General features: G+C 38.6%; 1 protein-coding gene across 1 annotated transcript in view; it reads right to left on the bottom strand.

The window, feature by feature from the left end:
- Nucleotides 1–1,324: 1,324 nt before the first annotated feature.
- The window catches only part of LOC124298817 (uncharacterized), a 61,982-nt gene continuing 40,696 nt past the window's right edge, over nt 1,325–22,610 (bottom strand). The window contains exons 9-12 of the mRNA XM_046751341.1: nt 6,031–6,246; nt 5,518–5,645; nt 5,018–5,153; nt 1,325–1,697 (exon numbers count right to left, since the gene is read on the bottom strand). Of these exons, the coding sequence (XP_046607297.1) occupies nt 1,413–1,697; nt 5,018–5,153; nt 5,518–5,645; nt 6,031–6,246 (765 nt within the window). The 3' untranslated portion in view covers nt 1,325–1,412. The remainder of the gene's footprint in view (nt 1,698–5,017; nt 5,154–5,517; nt 5,646–6,030; nt 6,247–22,610) is intronic.

Raw genomic sequence — 22,610 nt, 5'->3', positions numbered from 1 at the left:
TTTGCATTGGTTGGGTCGGTAACAAACCGACTACAGGCGAGGCGCGTCCTGCAGCTCCCGCTGAGGTCGGTAAGTCAGTTTGAGCCAGAACCCCTCCTATATGACTACTGCCCCACAGATTTACTTTGAACTTGAAGACTGTATTCTTGGATACTTTATTCTCTTTGTTGCGATTTGAATTATTTCAGAATCGTTTTTCAAACAGAATAGCGATCATCTGAAATTGAAATTCGATTTTTGTGCAACTTGGCGTTTTTTTTGTTCAGCTAATAAATATAATCATTCCAAAAAAGTTCAACCCTGACAAAGTCGAAGAGGCTATCCAAGAATACTGTTTCCAAGTTTGAAGTGAATCGGTCGAGCCATTTTCAAGTTAACGAGGATACTGCGAAACACGTCACCGAATGCAATAGTTCACGTTATTGTTAAGGTCATGTAGGATTTCTACCTTTACGAACGAGCACTTACTCTTTTTTTTCCTATATTGAATAAACAAACGGATGAAAAGGGTTTACATTACGATAGTGCATTGCATAAGCTATACACTTTTTGGCTCCGGGAATGCGGAAAACCACACAATTTTCTGACGATTTTGGGGATATGAGTAACTTCTCAAATATGCTACAAAAGAGCGATGCGCCGTCGGAACGTGAACCCTTTCTGTTCGGTTGTTTATTTAATATAGGAAGAAAGAAGGTGAGTTTGTTCGTTCGGTAATGGTAAAAGTACTACATGACCTCAATAATGCTGCTTCCTGTTAACCAACTTCAATTTTTTAACATTTGTAAATGAAGCTCTAGAAATTTTTTAATAAAATCAACTCCAATCGAATTAAGCAGTACAGGTTGCCGAGAGATATACTACCAAAGTTCATCCACTTTCTCAGTTGTCTACTCGTATGTACTAAATTATTGATTGTAATTGCAACATAACCATAGTATCAAGGAGGAACAGGGTAAATGGGGTTGGTGCAATAATAGGGATGAATGTAATGGCAGCTTTCACGAAGAGCATTTCTTGAGAAAAAGGGTGATGAGATCGTGAACCGCGAAGACCCACAAAATATCCATAACCAAAGCGCTGTCGCAGGGCGATCAGCAGTGTGGGTTTAAAAAATGAGTTCGGAACTCTGCTAACGGGACAGGTCACAAAAGACTTCGTAGAAACGATTGCAGCTTGTCGCAGATCTAGAAGTTTGCGAAGTAGCCGTACGCAGAATCATACCGATCACAAATCTGGGAAAACATGTTATATTTTTTATTTTTTCTATGAACACTAAAGTACTGGTACAATACATTTACTGTAGCAAAAAAATCAGAAGGTTGAGAACATGTGCTAAAGTTCTGCACGGTGTTACCTTTCAAGGCCTTCAGAAGTTATAATTATATCAGGACGTACAAGCATGAATCTATCTACATACGAGTTGTGTGAGTAACGGAATTCAAAGTCGCCTGTGCTTGCAGGGGTTGATAACCAGAACGAGCGCTCATTCTGATCCGGTTCGAATTTTGCGAATGTCTCCACGATTCCGATCTCGAGCCATGTTTGTTTCCCGACGTGGCATTCGACTGTCCGAGTAACAGAGTAATCAGCTTATCCAACGCAGCTAGGTCCTCCGTTAGACTACCATTATTCCCAATAGCCGATGTCTGCTGACCACTCCCTGATGGGCCGTAAGCTCCAAGTTTTTGAGTCACCTGAAATGTTGGGAGTGCCATTACCGGAAGGGTAATCTCTCAACAACATAGCCATAACAGTTAGACATACAGCTACTGTTATGAGCCATGACTTGTATGTCACATATTGTTTTAATCTATGACCTTCTCCATTTTTTGTAGCGCCTTTTCATTCGTCTGAAGCCAGGCCAAGTTTTTTTCTTTGTTACAATAAACAAAAATTTACGTTAAAAGACGACGTGAGAGTTTCTTTCGTGCTCCAAACTTCTCTAACGTGAAACATGCGATACGTGTCATATTTGTAGAATTTTTTCACCTTGCACTATTTGTAAGAGCAAACAGATTTGCACAACGAGTTGCAATTGGTTACAGTAGCAGCCCGTGTTTGTTTTTCATTTCACTGAAGAAACATGATCTTTTAGATACCCGAATAAATTTAACTGCTGAACTTTAAGAGAATTATTTATCAATGTTGTCGCTAAGTAATAACTTGTAATCTTTGAAGGTTTAACATTGACGTAAATCTAATTTCAATTGAAGGTTCAAGAAGAATAAAACTAGTAAGGTAAGTATCAGACCTCCAAATCACAAATTCTACTAAGACTTCTGTTTTTTTTTTTGCCCAACATATCGCGCAGCTAATGTGTAGTTTCATCTAACAGACTTCGCTTTGGTTACTTCACAATAGGTCAAGATGTTCAAAATTTGTAGTTACTTGCCTGGTGCTCTGGAATAATGAATATACCCGTTTATACTTGAATTTATGAGGTCGTATTATTTAAAACTCGTTGAACAACAATGAGAATCATAACTTCAGAAAAATATACACTACAGATTTCATTTGTTACGGTATTCCATTTGTGACACTGATTGTCCAATGAATTGTAACACTAGTCAAGTGAGGCCTGTTGGATGAAACTACATATCACAGGCTGCATATTTTAGGCCATGGAAACGACCCTAAAAGTTTGACCAGCATCCATGCTCCATGAGCCAAATACTACGAGTAGGTTAGAAAATACAAGTTTCACATAAGCGAAACTTGACAAAACACATCAAAAGTTGTCTGAGATAACATATCCTTCATAATAATTTTTTTTAGAAAGATGGTCAGCCTGAATGATGTATATTATGTTTGAATACTCAATTAATAACGAAGATAGAAGGGGAATAAATATTTTTGTTATTTCTCCATAAAAATGTTGAGGTATGTACGAGGAACAAATCCACATCTACTTGATATTCAAACAACCAACTAATTCAAAAATGTATAATTATAACAATCGAAAATGGATTCCATTACGAATCGCGCCAATTCTTTACTATCTGTGGTACATTGGGCTCAAGTCTTATTTTCAGTCGTCTGTGATTTTAAAATCAGGAATCGAGTCCATGCGATTCTTTTTTCAAAACGACGCTCCACATTTTACACCTAATGCTTCCCGAAAATATTCCCAGTACTCATCCAATTTGCCCAGAAGATGGTGAAAAGTTAATTATCCAATCAATTACGGAAAAAGCGTGAGCAGATTTGATGTCTGTTTTTTTTCGTCCCTTAACCGTTGAAGGTATACATTTTTCCCTAGATGCAATTCACTTGAAATTTTGCATGTATGGGCTGTTGCGATCGCTGATTAAGAATCTGAACTCGAAATTCAAAAATTGAGAGTGGCGGATCCAATATGGTAGATGTGAGGTGAAAAAGTTACTTGATTTTTATAAAACTTTATGTTACGTAATTGTATGGGGTCACTGATTACGAATTTGAATTCGAAATTTTAAAGCTCAAAATGGCGATTCCAATATAACGGACCAAATAAAACAACAAGAACCAAAATTTTGAAATGATTCTGTAAAATTTTTTAAGGTGTATGAAGTTTGTGTAAAAATTGGCATTCGGATTTTCATGATAGATTAGCAGAAAATGCTGTTTGGCGTGGAAAAGTACAAATATCGACCATTTGTTTGCATGTGTTATTTATGCAATAAATAAATTTAATACTTTTTGTAGACGTGGAAAAATATTTTGGGGACCATGTAGATTCAAAAAATTCAAAAAATAAATTAAAAAAAAAAACAGTAAGAGTGAGCGTCCCAAGGTGAATCAAAGGGTCAACTGTCAAAATATTTCTGCTTTCAGAAAAGGACGATTCATTACACACTGTCTCTCTTCAGCCATTTCGGAGATAATCGAGCCTACTTTGTCAGATCGTCCCATGTACCGATAAGCATCTAAAACAGCTGATGATTAGATTTCATATCATCAGGGTATACGCGGTTGCTATCCAAAATGAAAAACTCCCATTTTTGGCTCGATCCAACCACCCGATATGTGTGCTAAACTTTAGTAATCATCCCAAGCTGCACACAAGTTCAGATCTAACTATGAATGGACTATTTAAGGCCGGCATAAAGACAACATAAGAAAAATTTTACTTGAAAACTAACTAAAAGTCGACTTAATGGTGACTATTTGCCTTAGATGTTCAGGAACGATAAATAAGCCTGAGGTCAAAGCTGTGTCAAATTATTGTTAAGCTTATGTCCACAACAACTTCGAGCATGTCAAGTGCATGAGAAATTCAGAACAAAAAATAGATATCGTACAATAATCACAATTGTGTATATAGTAGAATCAAAAAGATCTGCTGATTATCAAAATTGCAAAGTTCCTCTCAATTATTTTATGTCAACGACGTGTCGCTTTGCAGACAACTGTAATTCTGAATTAACAATTGATTAGTCATTCGTAAGCTTATGAGTGACATAATTTCAACTACACTCGTCGAACAAAATCAGTGAGCCTCCCCGTTTTCGGCCAAAAAATCTATTCATCGCGTATGGCCGCACCATTGACAGGTTTACTAAACTTGAGATGAGTTACTTAAAGATAGGATTACTCGCGAAAAAATGGGTACAGACTACATCTGAAAAATGAAGCTTGAAGCCAAGATTTTCAGTTTCAAAATCGTTCTTCATTCAACTTTATATTTGCAATTTATGCAAAGTTACAATATTTGAAAGTTGAACCTTTTTTCGGTAAAAAATGGAAGGGCCGGTTAATTTTTTCCATCGCTAGACCTTCGTATTTACGCTTTTGTGTCCATCTCAAATTAGGTTACTCGATTTTTTTACCGATAGTAAATCAAATATGAGACGATTGTGTGTTATTTACGAAACGATAAAAATCCCCGGACTAGTATATTTACTGCTTAGTTTTTTTTCTAATGTAAACGTACAAAATGACTGACAATGAGTAGGACGTAACAACTGTCGACATTTTTGCATCCCTGGTTTGCATAAAATAACAACATGGCAAACTGGTGACATGTTTCACTCACTTCTTCAGGTGCGTATTGCCCATAGCTGAAGCGTTGGACATTTCGGAATGTTTTGTCGTCCATAGCTTCTTGAACTGCTTCAGTTAGAGCATGTTCCAAGGAGCGTTGCTTCGTAGTGCTAAAACCATCGTAGTAACTACAACATTGATAAAAATGATAAGTATATCGCACCCAATGACGAAGGTGACAAAATTCAAAAATTATCATTTTTGAATTGGGACCATTTTTGCATAATATTCGAATCTATAAACTTGAAATGCGTTATTTCTGTAGTTAAAAAATTGGTCGTCACAGAGCAGAGAACGACAGGTAACTTCCATAAGCAGCAAAGTTTTCACTCATAGTTATTTGCTTCTACTGTAAAATGACAATTTTTAAATTGCGTCACCCTCGTTACCGGAGTGCGGTATGGTAATGGTCTCTTGCCTGCAGTGTAAAAAATATTAGGCTTAATAGTTTGAGCCAAAATTGTACATACAATAACGGTATTTTATAATCACCTTGAATTCAGCGATGAATAATTATTTGTATCCCGAGAAATATTTTCACCACGGACAAGTCGGATATCATGTTCCCAGAACCTGCGCAATTCGGGCGTCGATGTGTAAGGCGCAGCAACTTCTTTGATCTGAAAAGACCCGCAAGAATGGTCCAATTTAACCTTCGAGGATCACGCAACAAAAGTGGAAAAACGATTTGATGAAAATTGATCTCAAGTTCTGCACCACGTTTCTTCACTGTAAGTTCGATTCGCAGATGAATTTATTCATTTTTCTTCGAATCTAAAAGCACTCTGTTTTCATTGTTAGTTAGATGTTACTTAGCGTTTTCAAGATTTTCTTGAAAACCTAAGCTTGTTAATTAAGAATCGGAATCAATAACGAATGAAATTTTTGAGCAAAATTTGTATAGTATTACGATTTATAGATCGTTCATTTTATTTCTGCATCAAATATCAAAGGCATTCCGCGGTGAAAATGAATAATCGTTACTCAATTGGCACAGTAATATACCTTCAAGACAATAATTGCAGTGATGAAGATGCATATAACGTTGACGAAGGTCAGACAAGCGCTAATTATCCCATTGCAGAAGAATTCCAACGGCAGATACTCCGTGTAGACGTAGGCATAGGAAGAGTTGAAGTCGGTGTACGACTCTCCCTTCATGTGCGGTATCTTAACTGGCTTGTATATCAGCCATATGCATCCTAGTGCCCAAAAAAGTCCCTATGGGGAAAAAATTTACTTAATGTACTGAATATTTCAAGTTTTTTTTTTTTTTTTTTTTTTTTTATGCAGCAGTGTAATGAAAACACCTTGTCCGTGATCCAGCAGGCAATACTTACAGGAGTCCACGGTCGCAAGTAGGCCGATTAATACATGCGCTAGCGACTCACGGGTCACCAACACGAAGCTTTTCTCACCTTTTTCTCTAAATGTTGATCGCTAGGTCGGGTATGAATTGCGTTACCTAGCTCCAAACGAAACTAAGATATTACCCGGTAGGTAGCTGATCGTATGTACCGAGGATCGTGTGTTCGCGACTGGTTGCACGATTACAGAACGAAATCGCGTTGATAATCTCGAGGACGAGAAATAAATGGTGACTCGTAGGTATAATTAATATTCGACACCAGTAATTGTTTATTAACATGGTCACCTGTTATTTGATTGATGACCTGTTATTCGCTGCATTTGCCCACTCGCATTCACTCACACACACTTACACTGTTTGGCCCACGGACACTTGAATCTGTAATGCGTCACTATTCTCGTGATGTTATGATCTGACTGACTACAACCTGTCATTCAGCAGGAGGCCAAGATTATTCGTAGGCCCACCTTACCCCCTGTTCCTCTCTCGTTCGAGGGTACATGAACTCGATCATCTTGAAATCGCTTTTTGCGTTACACAGTATATCTCATTGTATGATGGAACCTTTATACCATAGATTTTGTTGTGACATTGTTAACGTTTATGCTTCGAAATAGGATTCATTCATCGATAATGTTAAGGGACTTTGCAGACAGACTGACGAGTGAAGCGAGATCGCGAATCAATGTTTAGAAAATTACTTAGTTCTGCAACTGCGGCATTTTTGTAGATATACATAAAAGTACCGAGAGTAATTGAGTGTAACGTCAGGAATGTCCAGTTATAGAGATTTCATTAATTCGATAAAACAGTAACTAACAGTAACTGGATTATAAATAAACAAATTCGGCTGGATCAAATTTCATTCGTTTTATTTTACACGAAAATGGATTTTTGAGAATATATCAGCTCAACGGTATTGTGCATGAAAAACAAGGGTAATACGTAGAAGTGAAATTGTACTTGGGACATACGTTGTTCCTTACCTATACGATTAACTCGAAATCGAAGACTCTAGGATTTCTAAAGTCACTTATGACAAATCTAAATTCAAAATTTGTAGTTGAAAATGGCAGATCTAAAACAGTCGACGAAAATACAAGGAGTTACTTGATTTAGATGAAACGTTTTTGAGAATGCTGATAACGTACTGACACAGAACTTCAAACGTTCAAAATAGCGGATCCGAAGCCATAACCATTTCCAATTTCTACACGGATAATGGGGTGTACTAAAACTTTGTTACAGTACAGTATATAACAGGTCGATTTGGCACCGCAATGTGAGTCCAAAGTCTTATAACTCTGTAGAATATTATGCTATAGTTGTTGTAGAGTCATGTGGGGCAAGAGTGCGCATTTTTTTTTCAATTATTATAAAATTATAATTTTCGTATGAAATAAATTAAAAAAAAGTTATTCATTTAAAGGCTTTATTGATTTAACAATTACATAACATGAAATCAAATTTACTTAATGGTAATTTTAGAAAAATAATAAAATAAAACTTAGTCAGAATGCGTACACTTACCCCAATATCGGGGTATATGTACGCAGCACTGCGGGTAAGTGTACGCACTTATAATAACTTAAACGGTAGCTTGTTAAATATAGTTAAACTATATTTAATGTCATAAATATCATTTTTTATCAACATTTATCATTATTTATTTTATTTTTAATATTTATGCATTAAATATATACTCTCATAAATACTGTTTATCTCAATTTATATCGAAAATAAGGCTTAAAGTAATTAACATTTTTGTATCGAGATAAATTAAAACGAGATCATTTTCAACGAATTATAATAAAATCTTAGTCATCAGTTATACATATATCACATATGAAAGTACCTGTTTGATAATGAGTGCACTGTTCATGCCACTAGCTATGACATGAGCTACATTGAATCCAATCTTCTGTAGGTGGATCAACGTATTTTTCGCCACACAACGCGCAAAAATAATCATTTTCCTTAGATTCTACTTTTTTTTGACTAGCCTTAATTTTAACAGTCTTATTTTTAGTAGTATCAATCTTATTTTTTTTTTTTTCAGAATTTTTGGCAGTTTTATTTGCACCAGATTTGTCTTGTTTTAGTTCTAAACGTCGCTTTTTTTTAGCTATTTTTTCTTCTTCTTCTTGACTTTTCTTTTCTAACTCTGATTTAAAAGGACTATCAGTAGCAATTACTGATTTTTTGCCTTTTCTTCGTCTAGTTTGTACTTTTGCTTTTGGAAACGGTTGTATTGATGAGAGTGGAGTAAATTCATTAGAATGTGGATCTACAGCTGATGGAGAACCTAATGGTGTAGTCACAACAGCTAAAGCCGAATCTGTTCCAGTTCTCGAGTGTGATGAAGTTGGTAGCGTACATAATTTTGGAGACGAACTTGGTTGAGGTTCTGGTAACATTGAAGCATTAGAAGTACTTGGCAAAGACTCTGATACGGAAAGTGCTGTCGATATAGTAGTTATGATATTCTGTGAGATATTTTGTTCTGATGACGTAGATGGAAGGTTAATATCAGTCACAGACGCTGCCGTGAAATCTTCTTCTGAAAAAATCTCCCTATCGATAGGCCATATCCCAGAAGTTTTAAAATCTGAAGTAGCATTACTAACTGTCGCGACTTTCTTAAAAGCCTCATTAACTAGTTGGGCCACCTCTGTTTGCCCAATGGCACGCCCTGGGTTGCTACTTAACCATTTGTCACACTCGTAAGCAAATTTAATTTTTAATGGTCCAAAAAATCCACGATTTAAGGGTTGCATTTTGTGGCTACTGTGTGGTGGAAGCGTAAGTAAGTGGAAACCATTCTCACGACAAAAGTTGACAGCAGCCAAAGAAAGGTGACTACTGTGGTTATCTAATATTAACAGCACTGGATTCTCTTTAGTCGGCTGTACGTTTTCTTTGAAATGGTGAAGATATTCCAAGAACAGATTGGTATTTATAAATCCAGAATCAGAAACCATTCCAATACTTCCTGAAGGTGCATTATTCAGTAAATAACCCTTCATTCTCTTACGAGGAAATATAAAAGCTGGTGGAACATAACTCCCCGTAGCACTCATGGCACAAACCAATGTAATTGTCTGACCTCTCTCAGCTGAAACTATTTTACCTACTAATTTTTTACCTTTAATTGAAATAACTTTAGGAATCTTCTTTGGTACAGTATTGATACCACTCTTATCCATATTATAAATTCGAGAAGGTTTAAACTTATATTTATCTTGAAGACTCTGTAAGTTGTCGTAAAACTGATTAACTTGAATACGATTAAATCCCATTGCTCTAGCTATGCTAGTTTGCGTGGGTTGTCGTAGATTTAAGTCAGGGTGTCTTTTTAAAAAACCATATACCCAATCACGTCCAGCCATCTTTGAATTCTTATTGAAACGATGAGAAATATGATTTAATTCAGCATACTCGTAGATCAGTGTTCTTAGAGTGGTCATATTAAGGCCATAATAGAGATCATCACATCTTTTCAAATAGTTATAAATCTCATTCTCTTGCTCAATAGTAAATGTTGGAGTAAATCTTCCTAATTTAGCTGCAGTTGAGTCAGATTTCAAACGTTTCCTCAGAGTACTCTCCTTCATTCCAACTTGTTCAGCTGCTTTTCTTTTACTTAAGCCTTCAGCAATTAATCGCTTAGCAGCATCAAATTGATCACTTGAAACGACGGATCTATGTGGAGCCTTCCGCTTATAATTTCGAGGCATTATCGATTTTTTTTATAAAATATATAAGTATAACCTGAAACAAATAAAAAGAAATGTCAATACACAAACAACTGTGACTATCGGGGTAAAGGTACGCATTGAAATATGCGTACTCTTACCCCATAACCTTCTGCGCACACTTAACCCAAACCGCCTGTACAAAATTAGGTTAAATTTAAACACTGTTGCGTCATTCTACCAAGTTTTGATATGTAATTAGTAAAACTAGATATATAAACGAGTATACTTAGATACAACAAATACTGATTACCGTAATATGAATATAAAAGTATTTCGATCACAACTTGAGAAAAATCGTAAGAATTATAACCAAAATTTTTACTTACCAATATTACTAAAACTACGTAACCTTGTCAGACAAGACTCCAGTCTTTTGTCCAACGTCGTAGTGACTATTAAAGGCAGTCAGTTCCCCTACTCTACTGTCAACAGTTTTATAAAAAATGAGCCTGCGCACACTTACCCGCTGCGCACACTTGCCCCACATGACTCTAAGTATTGTATTATAGAATCGGAAAATTATCGTACCGCGAGGGTAAATTCAACTGTCACTATACCGTATATGAATTCGGATTAGTATTATTAACTATTAATTATAATACATATTTTTCTCCTTGTAAGTGTTGACTTCTGATGTATAATTATTGACCTCAGCATGTCCCGTGTACCTACTAACAAGGAAAGTCTTTCCGCTGACACCCTTCGACTTTGATGGAATTTATTTATGTTATTTTACATCAAAATCTAAGAGACGGGTATTTTTTTTCTCGGCGGAAAAACGTTTCTAGGGGGTGAAATTATCCATTGAAGTTGAGACCTCCGAGGGGTACTTTTCAGGTTTCACCTATTTTCCCTTGAGATAATCGAATGCACCCAACTGGCTAATTACCTTAATGATAAGCGATGAAAAATGCAACTGGTTTCATATCGGGGGGTTGCATGGGAAAAAAGTTATAGGGGTTGAAATTCATAAAATCGTTATAACAAAAAAAACTATTGCACCTATCTCGATGGATTCAATTGCACTTTGAAGAGCGACAAAAAATAATACATATGGGTTTTCGCGTTTTTCTCGCGAATCAAGTTAAAGGGGTGAACTACCCCTATGTATGTTAACATTTAATCCCAATAAAACGGCAGTAATTCTTTTTTTTTTATTCCATCTCCTAGTGATATGTTTTTTTTAAATTTACCACAACCGTATCACGTATATAGCATTTATTGAACGGTTTTATCTAGGAGCCAACTTATTTATAGATCGATCTTTCGTTGTAAAAGTATTTATATCTGACTTATCGATAAGTCTGACTGATTTATATTTGGCAATGAGATAACATAAGCATACGATAAGCGCTTACGCATATTCGTTTCGGTAGATAAGACCAAGTTTTGGGATGACGCACAGAAAAACTGCGTAGTCAAGTGAAAACAAGAGAGCGTCCAATATGCTTGTATCTTTTATTGATAATATGTCAACAGTTTAACAAAATAATCACCATAGCAATAAATAGAAGCGAATATATAATCATATGCTCTATTAGCCGTTGTAAGTACTGCAGTAATGATAGTCATTGAAAAAGTGTTTAAAACATAACGACTTTTTACACCAGAAACAGCAAACAATAGCAACTTTTTTACATCCTGGAACTTTACAGTGTGAGTTGCAGGAATCTCCAAGTGCAAAGGGTACAGGATTCAAACAAAATTCGCTGGTTTTTCCTCTATGTAACCACTTTTGTACCAAGAATATTTGAAAAGATCGATCTAACGTAGTGACGACAGTTGGTTATGAACAAGTGACTGAAGCTTCATGATAGTGGATAGGATATGACAGTTCTAAATCAAAAAATACCCATGATATTGCTACCAGCGGTTAACATACATGACGTAACCCGTATACTCGCTCGATTTTGCTGTGTGACGAGCGGCCATTTTGATGGCGGCCATTTTGATTTTTGCTTAGTCGGATGAGCAGCCATTTTGATTTTTATCGTCAGACAGTTTGATAATGTGATTTATTTCTTGGCTGGATGAGCGGACATTTTGATTTTTTCACCATCACCCGTAAACTTTCACGCTAATAGTTTGCCCCCAGGGCGAAGAATAATATTTTCCACATACTTCGAATACATTCTTTTGTGTTAATCGATCGGATGGTGACATCGTAATTAGATAGACAGGGAATGTTGATGACGATCCGTAAACTTTCACGCTAATAGTTTACCCCCAGGGCGAAAAATAACATTTTCCACATACTTCGAATACATTCTTTTGTGTGAATTGACCGGATGGCGACACCGCATTTAGATAAGCTGGGGATGTTGATGATGATTCGTAAACTTCCACTTTCAAGAATTTATTAGGGGGGGAGAGTGTGGTTAGTTGGTATATAAATCGCGAGCTCATTCAACACGTTATATTGTTCTCAAAGTTTTCCTGTTGTGAACTTCAGTATCCATAGTACGTCAAATTTATAAAATCTACATCGAACGTGATGGATCTAAATAAAATCAACCTCGTCTGTCACCTGGAAACGCTACCCACCAAGAGAATGTCAGATCTGGAGGTTGGGGAGGAGTATAACGTGACGGGGGTAAGACGCGTAAATACTAAGTACAGCACAAGTATTCTTCTCGCGCTAAATGAACAATTCGAAGTATTTTTACCCCCACGAATTGTAAGCCTCATGGAAAATGATGTGGTCCAATTCAACGCGATGCAGAAGACGATAATCGAGGGCATTCTACGAATGAAATATCAAGGAGGCGAATACGACAAATTTGAATTTTTGTGTGACAGATGAGCAATTTGAGCGCAACAAAAAGCACTGTTCCGACTTGCAATATGGAGATGATCATGGACATTCAAAGTTTCGTTGGCCCCAACGATAAATTTATACCCAAGGAACTTTGCATCATAAACATAAACTCATCGGGTTTGAGCCGCATTTTTTTCAAACCGCCGTACGCTTGGGCGGATCTACCAGCTAAACACAAAGCTACTAACGCTTGGCTAACACGCAATTTTCACGGAATACCCTGGAATGCGGGAATCGAACCTTATCCTGAGGTGCAGAAAATTGTAAAAAAGGCTGTTAAATATGCATGCTATGTTTATGTCAAAGGTGAGGAGAAAAAACGGTGGCTGACGAAGATCCTTCGTGGGACAAAACCAGTAACAAACATGGAAGATTCACACATTTCACCACCATCACTGGAAAAACTGAAACATCTGGAAAAGATGGGTTGGTGCTGTGATTATCATGGAAACGCTTCAACGGGATACAACTGCGCCTTCGAAAATGTTCAGCGTTTGAAGAAGTGGTATGTCAAGGAGTGCACGGGGTCTCTCACGAAATCGTTCTGTCTTTTCGAAAAACAGAAAATATATATATATATATATATATATACATATTTCGAATTACATTTACACCTAATTTTAAGTAATATAATTTATTCAAATAAATGTAAAATAAATATATATATATATATATATATATATATATATATATATATATATATATATAAAAATAAATATATATATATATGTGAATGTATTGTTGAAGGCAGCATCTGTTCAAAGAAATAAAAATACTTATTAATCACAGTTTATTGATGGCATAATTAGCATTATTTCGTAGCTTTGTCATACGGTACATCATAACCCTGAAGTTAAATCCCCAAATAGTTTAAAGAAAAGAATATTCCATTAATAGGTAGAAATTTTCTATTGTTTTATTTATCATGTGGGTGGGTGGGTGGGTGAACTTTTCAAACAATAGCGGTTGGATGCTTTGAATAGATGTTTTTTATTTATCAACAATTACATTCTGTTTTCAGCTTATACATAATAATGGTGATAGATCATCATATTTTAAATTGAGCAAATAAATTTACACATATTTTCATTATTTACGCAATAATAGTAATAATAATTAAACTTACCATCTCAAAATTGACTTATACCAATTTATTCACAGTACCAGTAATCGGATTATATTCAACAATGCGATCATGCAAGATAATGCAGTAGGCAGAAGTGTGTGGGGGGAACGCAATGCTAGAGTCAAATTCCAATCGAATGTCGATAGGTCCAGTTTTCAATGTTTCGTTCTGCTTGGAGCAATCGATGGCAATAAGGGGGGTGCGGTTTAAAAATTCACGCTTCGATAGCAAAGGCTCAGCTTCTTTGATGTAGGAGGTCATTTGAAACCGAACATACATACCATAGGGAATGGCGTATTGATTATTGTATATATCAAGATTCATATTTCCGTAGGGATAGCACTGTGAGTTGAGGAAGAGTTTTACATCTCTGATCCGACAATGATCAAATACGCCAGCATTTTTCAGCGGCTCGTTTCTCCTTGCAATTTGAAATCCTAGAAAGACATATCTCGGCTTCTCAAGCTGCGTCGATGTCTTGACTGACCGTATATGCCGCGTTGTTGACGGAAGCATCGGCGGTGTAGTTAAGTAGCTGGATTTTCGGTTTATCTGCCAGTTTGATGTATGGCAACGACCACTGGATTTTATTTAGAGTGATTTTAAAGTTTTCCGTGATCGAGGCCTGAATCACGGCATTCAAATCAGTGTTGGAACGTGTGAGAATTAACTCATGTTCAGCATTAACAACAACTCGGCAGTAATCCTCGGCGAAGCCTAGCACATAATTTAACGGTGAAACAACATCGAAATTTCCAGCGGCATCGGTTAGTTCGTTATCCCCACTTAAGCACCCGGTATTTTCCAAACTATATTGCTGGCCTGGACTCAAGGATACGTACCCTTCATAGTGCTGGTGATGCCAACATTTTTATTCCGATCAATCTCTACACCGTTCAACTCATAGCGAACTTCCTCAAACAAATGGCAAACGGCCGTATTGATCAATTTCGTAACCGTCACCGCAGCCACGCCATCATCCTTTGTGATTTTTCCATGAATGTGTAGAGAGCTTTTACTGGGCAGTAGACACAAGTCTTGATGTTGGACAATAATATTGATTTCATCGTTGTTCTGGAAGGTGGATGATGCCAACGGCTGATGAGCATGAATCTCAGAGTGCGCAATCGATTCGTCGAATACCACAGGTTTCTGTATTCCTATTATTTCTTCCATGGTAACACACACGCGGGATACAGCGGACACAAATGATTATTTTCCAAAATTTCCGCGCAATCGAAGACCCAGGCTCTGGAGGAACCGAACGTTCAGCGGTGTCAGTCCTGTGGGCGATGTAAACGTTGTCAGAGGTGTCGGGCGACTGATGATTTGTGCCCATGACGTCTGACTTTTATAACTCTTACCCAACTTTCTCGTCTCAAACACGATCCCCATTATTTCAGTGTTTTTACGTGTAAACGCACAGTAATCGTTCCACCGCGAAAATTAATCAGCTCGTCGTCTTGATCAACTATTCTCAGCTGTAAATGCTGTATCGATAGTACGGCGATTGGTAGGTAAATGATGCTGGCAGGCACTTCGACAATCTTATATCCTGATGGAACGGTTGGGAAAAATTCATGAATTGTGTGAGCTCGACGCTCATTTATGTACGCCCCAGCGGTTACGTTACACTCAACGCGTAAAATATTAACCTTCAGTATAGCCACTGGTAATTCAGACTTATGAGTAACGTCTCGTGCTAGCTCAACCGCTTTAAATCCCAATAATCGGCCGATGGAATCTTTGGGCTTAAAGTCTACCACATGATTGCTCGTGACTTCACTGTTCAGCTAGTTGTCGTTAGCTCTCAGACTGAGGGTGATGTCGGAGGGTAGCTCCTTACGCGGAAATTTTTCAATATCCTCAATTTCATAGCTCCCCGTGGGTATTGTAATGATCTCTCTGCTGTTGTCCGCCCGTTTCAAGTAAAATTTATTGCATGTCTCATGAATATTGGGTATTGAATTGAATGTCAGGAACTCGACGAGTCCGAGAACATGGTTTTTCTCCGGTGATAACTCGATTGGGGGGAAATATTGAGCCTCCAGCACGGAGGATGTGCCTGACAGTGTTAACGTCAATGATTCCGACATGACTGACGCTTGCTCCTGCGGCACTTGTCTTTTCATAACTGTTCGCTGAGAAATTTGAGGCATAAGTGCCCGCAAATCACAGTATCATATTCCTGATACCTCTTATGATTGTATTCAACGCTACCAACACCGAGATACCTCATCAGCTCCTTAGGCGGTTTCAAATCACCGAAACTATCAAAATACGCAACATGGCCACCATTTTTCTTGTACGCAACCCGATGTGTCCCTGGGCCGTTTTTATCGTCAAGATTAATAATTGCGGATTCTCGCATTTTTGCCCCCGGTTTAGGCAGATCATTCCGCATAAAAACACCGCGAAAACGCGAAATTTTCTTATTTTCAGCATATGTGAGTGAATCAATGTTGGTGAGAGCTCGGTGTGGTAGCTTTATCAGTTTTTTGCCGGACGTAAGTACAGGCCCATTCCGCTGCGGTAGGGTCACAGGTATAATCCCTTGCCCAAAGCAATCGCCTCCATTGTTGTATTGTGCCGTTTAGTCTCGTTCAACCGATGTTTGTTGGCACTAGCTTCGTTGACAGCTTTAGCTATACCCGCAGCACCGCCCGCAAGAGCTCCAGTAGCGCTCAGGCCGGTCAGAATTGGAATGAGAAACGGCAGGAAGCCGCCAATTTTATCAGGCACAGGTATAACGCGAGGCATACGAGCATTCTTCACAAGCCCACGCGCAGCCGCACGAGCACCCATCAACGCCGACTCAACGGCTTTATAACCCGGTCGCATGGCAACCTTTGCTGCTGTGATGATCGACTTGAGATTCACCGTTCTCTTCCGATGTTTATTCTTCCCACCTGTTCTAGATTTCTTCTTCGCAGCCACTCCAAGTTTCGACAGTTTCGCAGCTACGCCCATACCGAGTTTAGATTTAGCTTTCATGGTGTTGGTGACTCCCCAGGCTACCGCCTTTTCGCCCACACTAGCGTCCTTGGCCAAGCCGCGATTCCACGCCTTCTCAGCGAGCGCTTTGTCGGCAAGACTTCTCGCTGCAATATCGCGATTCTTCACGTATGCAATGTCGTGGTCTTTGCACGCAGCATCAAGCGGATTGATCCCCAAATCGCTACGAGCCAACCTCTTGGCTAATTTCGTTCCAGGTCCGCAGTACTGATACCCTGGTACGTGCAATTCAACTGGGACATGATTGATGATTTTATTTAACAAACAACCACCGCGTTTCTTCCGTGTGCACGTCCTCATATTCGGGTAACAACTAACGTGACTTCTATAGAAAGGGTGAATTTATATACCGTCATTTTAGTTCTCGTTGTCATGCTCACGAAGCATCATGAAATTTCAAGATCAGCCCGATAAACTACCTATCGAGAATTTCGATAAAATGGTTCGACGCGCAAAGAGGAAGATAGAAAAACGACATGGAAAATTGCTACCAAATACCGTGAGAGCAATTTTTTGCGGGCTATCGAATTGTGGTAAAACTAACGCTCTTCTCTCACTCATCACGCACGGCAATGGATTGCGATTCGAAAATGTCTACGTCTATTCGAAATCTCTCATTCAGACAAAGTATCAATTTTTGCAAAAGTTACTAGAACCCGTGCATGGTGTGGGTTATTTCCCGTTTCGTGAGAACGACGAGGTTGTAAAACTAGAAGATTCTCGCCCCAACTCTGTTATAATTTTCGACGATATAGCCTGTGAAGAGCAAGATAATATCAGAGCATACTTCAGCATGGGCAGTTATCGCGATATCGATAGCTTTTATCTAAGTCAAACGTATGCGCGCATTCCAAAACACCTAGTGCGTGACAATGCAAACTTATTGGTGCTATTTCGACAGGATGATATGAATCTGAAACACATCTACAACGATCATGTGAACACAGACATGAAGTATCAGCAATTCAAAGACTTGTGCTCGGCATGCTGGAATGATGACCCATACAGTTTTACCGTAATTGACAAGGATAGCGAAATCAATGGGGGACGATATAAGAAGGGGTTTGACTGCTTTATTAGCATAAACTAACATAAACCTGCACAGTTTCACTGCAACAATCAAGCTGGCAACATGGAGAGTGCCAAGATTTGTAAGCATGGCGATACATTGAGTGAAATATCGGAAGCATACAATGTCATACGTTGGAAGCACAAGATGCTCAAGTTGAACAACGACACGACCGAACAAGTTGTGGGAGAGGTATTCAAACCTTTGATAACGCCGTTGCAAGAATTCGCGGATACTTCAAAGCTGCAGCAGCAGCAGCAGCAGCATATTGAACAAGAAATTAAAACGGAACTACCGGATGTTACAATGAAAGCAGAAGAAAAAGAAAAAGATGGCGAGAGTACCGGAGATGATCATGATGATGATGAGGAGGATGAGAATGTGGACGATGGGAATTTCATGGATGCAAATGATAAAACACTGTAGTTTGGTGAAATTTCTACTACAAGTACGCCGGTGAAGAAAAAAAGGAATTCCATGGCGCGATATTTTAAAATGTTCAGCACAAGCAAAAAAAAGGATTCGGATACCACATACGGTGTTCGAAAGTTGACAAATGGTATAATGATTGGTGATACGCCGATCCATTTCACTGATAATCCGGTCAATGTGGGAGATGAAAGTTATGAGAAAACACCAGGATTACTTGAATTATTGTTTAAAAAATCACCCGATGCATTGGTTGCAAATGACGCGGACAAGAATAATTACATAAAAATTGTAACGACGACAAATGCGCATCGAAAACGTTACCAAGCCGATGGAAGCCTTCGAGATAATTTAAAAAGCGCAAAGTATAGAACTTTCATTGCAAAACACGTCGGCTCGCCGAAAAACTCGAGTAAAGGCTTACCCGACTATAAGATTGCGCGAAAGGATGGCCAAGATGTTGATTACGTCTACTAGGATGATCCGAATGAAATTGTAGATCGTCTCCGGCTGCTTATGGCGTCACAGGCTGCAGGCAATACCAGCCATTCCAACGAAATGGTCTCCATTATTGAGGAGTTGCGCGAGGCTGGAATCGTTTATTAGCGGCGGATGAACATAGAATCATCATTTGTTCAGTGACCGTCCAGTGATGAGTATAGACATATTTGGACGACACTCGGAGCGTGGTGGGGTAAAAAATTTAATCGAGGGCCTCCGGGTGTTGGATTCAAAACCACCACCGATAACTAATACGATAAAGACAGCAAACGATTGTGTGATATCGCCGATCCGCAGATGAAAAACGATGCCGTTTCTATGAGAGTACTCAACTAGAGTGTACAGCGAGCGAATGATGGGCTCCAGAACGATATCGAGGGGGAAATTCGTATCATTGAGGTGAATATTGCAAATAATGCCGAAGAAATTCACGAGGTTATAAGATCCATGCTTGAAAGTATCAAAAGTTTCAGGAGCGATTTGAATTTGTTGCAGAAAACCGTTGAAGGCAGGGCATGGTCGATAATTAAACTGAATAAAAAAGTCCCAACCATTCCAACGAAATAGTCGCCATCGTTGAAGAGTTGCGCGAGGCTGAAATCGTTTATTAGCGGCGTGTAAACATAGAATCATCATTTGTTTAGTGACCGTCCAGTGATGAGCATAGACATATTCGGGCGACACTCGGAGCGTGGTGGAAGTAAAACACTTATTCGAGGGCCTCCGGGTGTTGGATTCAAAACCACCAACGACAATCAGTATGATTTGGACGATAAACGATTGTGTAACATAGCTGATCTGCAGCACTCCACCGATGCTGTTTCCTTAAAAGTTCTCAATACTGCTTCACAGTCTATGGCTGTGGATATTGTGGATACTTTTCAATCAAATTTCGAGAGTTTCGCGCGTTATCACAACGAAGAGTTGAAACAGCTACGCATAAATAACAAAATCGTAGAAAACACGTTGAGTCGCATCAAACATATTGGGGATCAAGCAACACCGGTGCTGGAACAAGCCCGCGGGGAATTAGTATCGATTGATGAACTAGAGTGGTTGAGCGCCAATTCGAAAAATTGAAAGGTGAAGAGCGGGGAACAATGAAGGCTGTAATAGCTGCTGAACTTCACAGACAGGCTCGACGCAACTATCCGCGCTAATTCGTAGATGTACGCGGACTGGATGAGACCTGGCAAGCTGATCTCGTCGATATGACCGCATACAGCTCGCACAACAAGGGATACAAATACCTACTAACAATCATCGATATATTTTCCAAGTACGCATAAGCTGTGCCGATAAAGTCCAAGAGTGGGAAAGATGTTACTGCTGCCATGAAATCTGTAGTGACACAGAGCCGTATACCTACACATCTACACGTTGATCGGGGCAAAAAATAAATCAAGAGGACGACCGTCCAATGTGATGGACATAGAAGAGCGAAAAATTAGACGACGGGAACAGCAGCGAAAATATAGGGAAGCGAACAAAAAATATCATACTGGCTTTTCAACCAACGAACAGAAAGGAGGAGTTTCAACCAGCAGACAAGGCGATGGAGACGGTGGATGGTCGGACGTATCACAAAAGAAAAAGGAAAATAAAATTGTAAGTGCGAATAACCAAATAAGCCAGAGAATAATAATAAACAAATATTCCTATAACCAGGCAAAAGGACGACCAGGATCTATGTTAACCACAAGAGAAAGAGGTGTTTTGCGGAGTGAACAGCAACACAGATATAGAGCAAAAAATAATATAAAGAAGGTGATTTTGGAGAATAACGGGCAGAGCGGTAGCAAAAATAATTCAGCAAGTCAAGGAGATAGATCGATATCAATAGAGAAGGAACACCAATTTTCAACCATCATATGGAAGCTTAGATTGATGAAAGAAAGAAAAGTAAGCACAGAAGGAATTGAAGTGGACAGCAAGTGCAGACCTGTCATCAAATCAACATGAAGGAATTCGCCTGTCTACTAGACAATGCGTAAGGAAATAGTGAGGCGCGTAGCGCCGAGAAGGGGTAGGCGCGCGAAGCGCGCAGGGGCAAAGCCCCTAGTAATAACAACAACAACGACAACGACAACGACAACGACAACGACAACGACAACGACAACGACAACGACAACGACAACGACAACGACAACGACAACGACAACGACAACGACAACGACAACGACAACGACAAAGACAAAAACAAAAACAACAACAACAACAACAACAACAACAACAGCAACAGCAACAGCAACAACAACAGCAACAACAACAACAATAATAATAATAAAAATAATCTGCAATTTTTCCATACGATTATTACACATTTTATTTTTTGCAAAACTTTTTTTCGTTTCCAGAAAACTTATTTTCATTTTCTGAAAACTTTCTTTACGTGTTGATCAAATGGGAACAAAGTTTTCGGAAAACTTTTTTTCATTTTCTGAAACTTTTTTTTGTATTCTGAAAACTTTTCTCGAGGTGAACGAATAAAAATGAATAATTCCTCAATATATTGATGATTAATGAATAAACAAATAAATAAATGTTAAGTATATGAATTCACATTTTCAAATCCAGTCAATATCGTTTCCGCATGATGGCGGATCGCCCGAGGTGTCAAACGTAAATATTCACAATAATTCTACGTCCACAGTTTTATCCTATAGCTATTGGGGAGCTGGGACAAACCCCCAAGGTAGGATCTCGGTCTGTCCAGGTATCAATTGCCGCTTGTCATCCTGCCAACTGAGAGCCAATTTTTTTCGTACGATCGTGCTTACTTCATGTTTCTTACTTCGTATCAAACACTGGGGGAGTGTCAACTCTTGGTAAGCCATCAGACAGCGCTTATAATCATCAAACGTGATGCTATTTATCGAAGAATTTTTTACACCCTTGGCGCGCTTTCTCACTTTTTCCCCATCCCCGCCCATCGTAGTAAATGTGTACAGCTTTGCTCGCAGTCCTACAAACTCTGTCATAATTTTACCATTATTTTCATCCTTCATTAGCCCTAGTCGTTTCTTGTTTTTAAGCGGAATGCCATACACATTGTCGGGCGGATAGGCAGAGGTATCAAATATTGTATCTACATCACGTTTGATAATATCGTAGACGTTCGATACGTTTAAATGATAAATAAGGCTGTCTGTGTCGGTATACAACAATTTGACCTCGCTGTTCGAAAAGTCGGATTTCACATAATTATAGTGGAAATCGTAAAGAATGATTTTTGACAAATCTAGAATCGATGCACCGACGTAAATAAGTTTAGCGAAGTGAACTTTGACACGATTCATTTCAATGATGACCATATCAGCGCCAAATACGGTGCAGCTCTGAAAGTTTGCCCGGGCAATAAGCGCTCTCGCACCACCTCTTTCCTCCCATTTTGTGACCAATTTTCAGCGGAAAAATTTGATTTTTTCCAATCTTCCTCGCAGAATTAGGTAAAATCCATTGTTTAAATGAATTTTAAATGGAATTTTCCAAGTATAACT

The sequence above is a fragment of the Neodiprion virginianus genome, chromosome 2 (assembly GCF_021901495.1).
Source record: "Neodiprion virginianus isolate iyNeoVirg1 chromosome 2, iyNeoVirg1.1, whole genome shotgun sequence".
Lineage (NCBI taxonomy): Eukaryota > Metazoa > Arthropoda > Insecta > Hymenoptera > Diprionidae > Neodiprion > Neodiprion virginianus.
The sequence above is the reverse complement of the archived record's forward strand: the minus strand, read 5'-3'. Positions and strand labels throughout refer to the sequence as shown.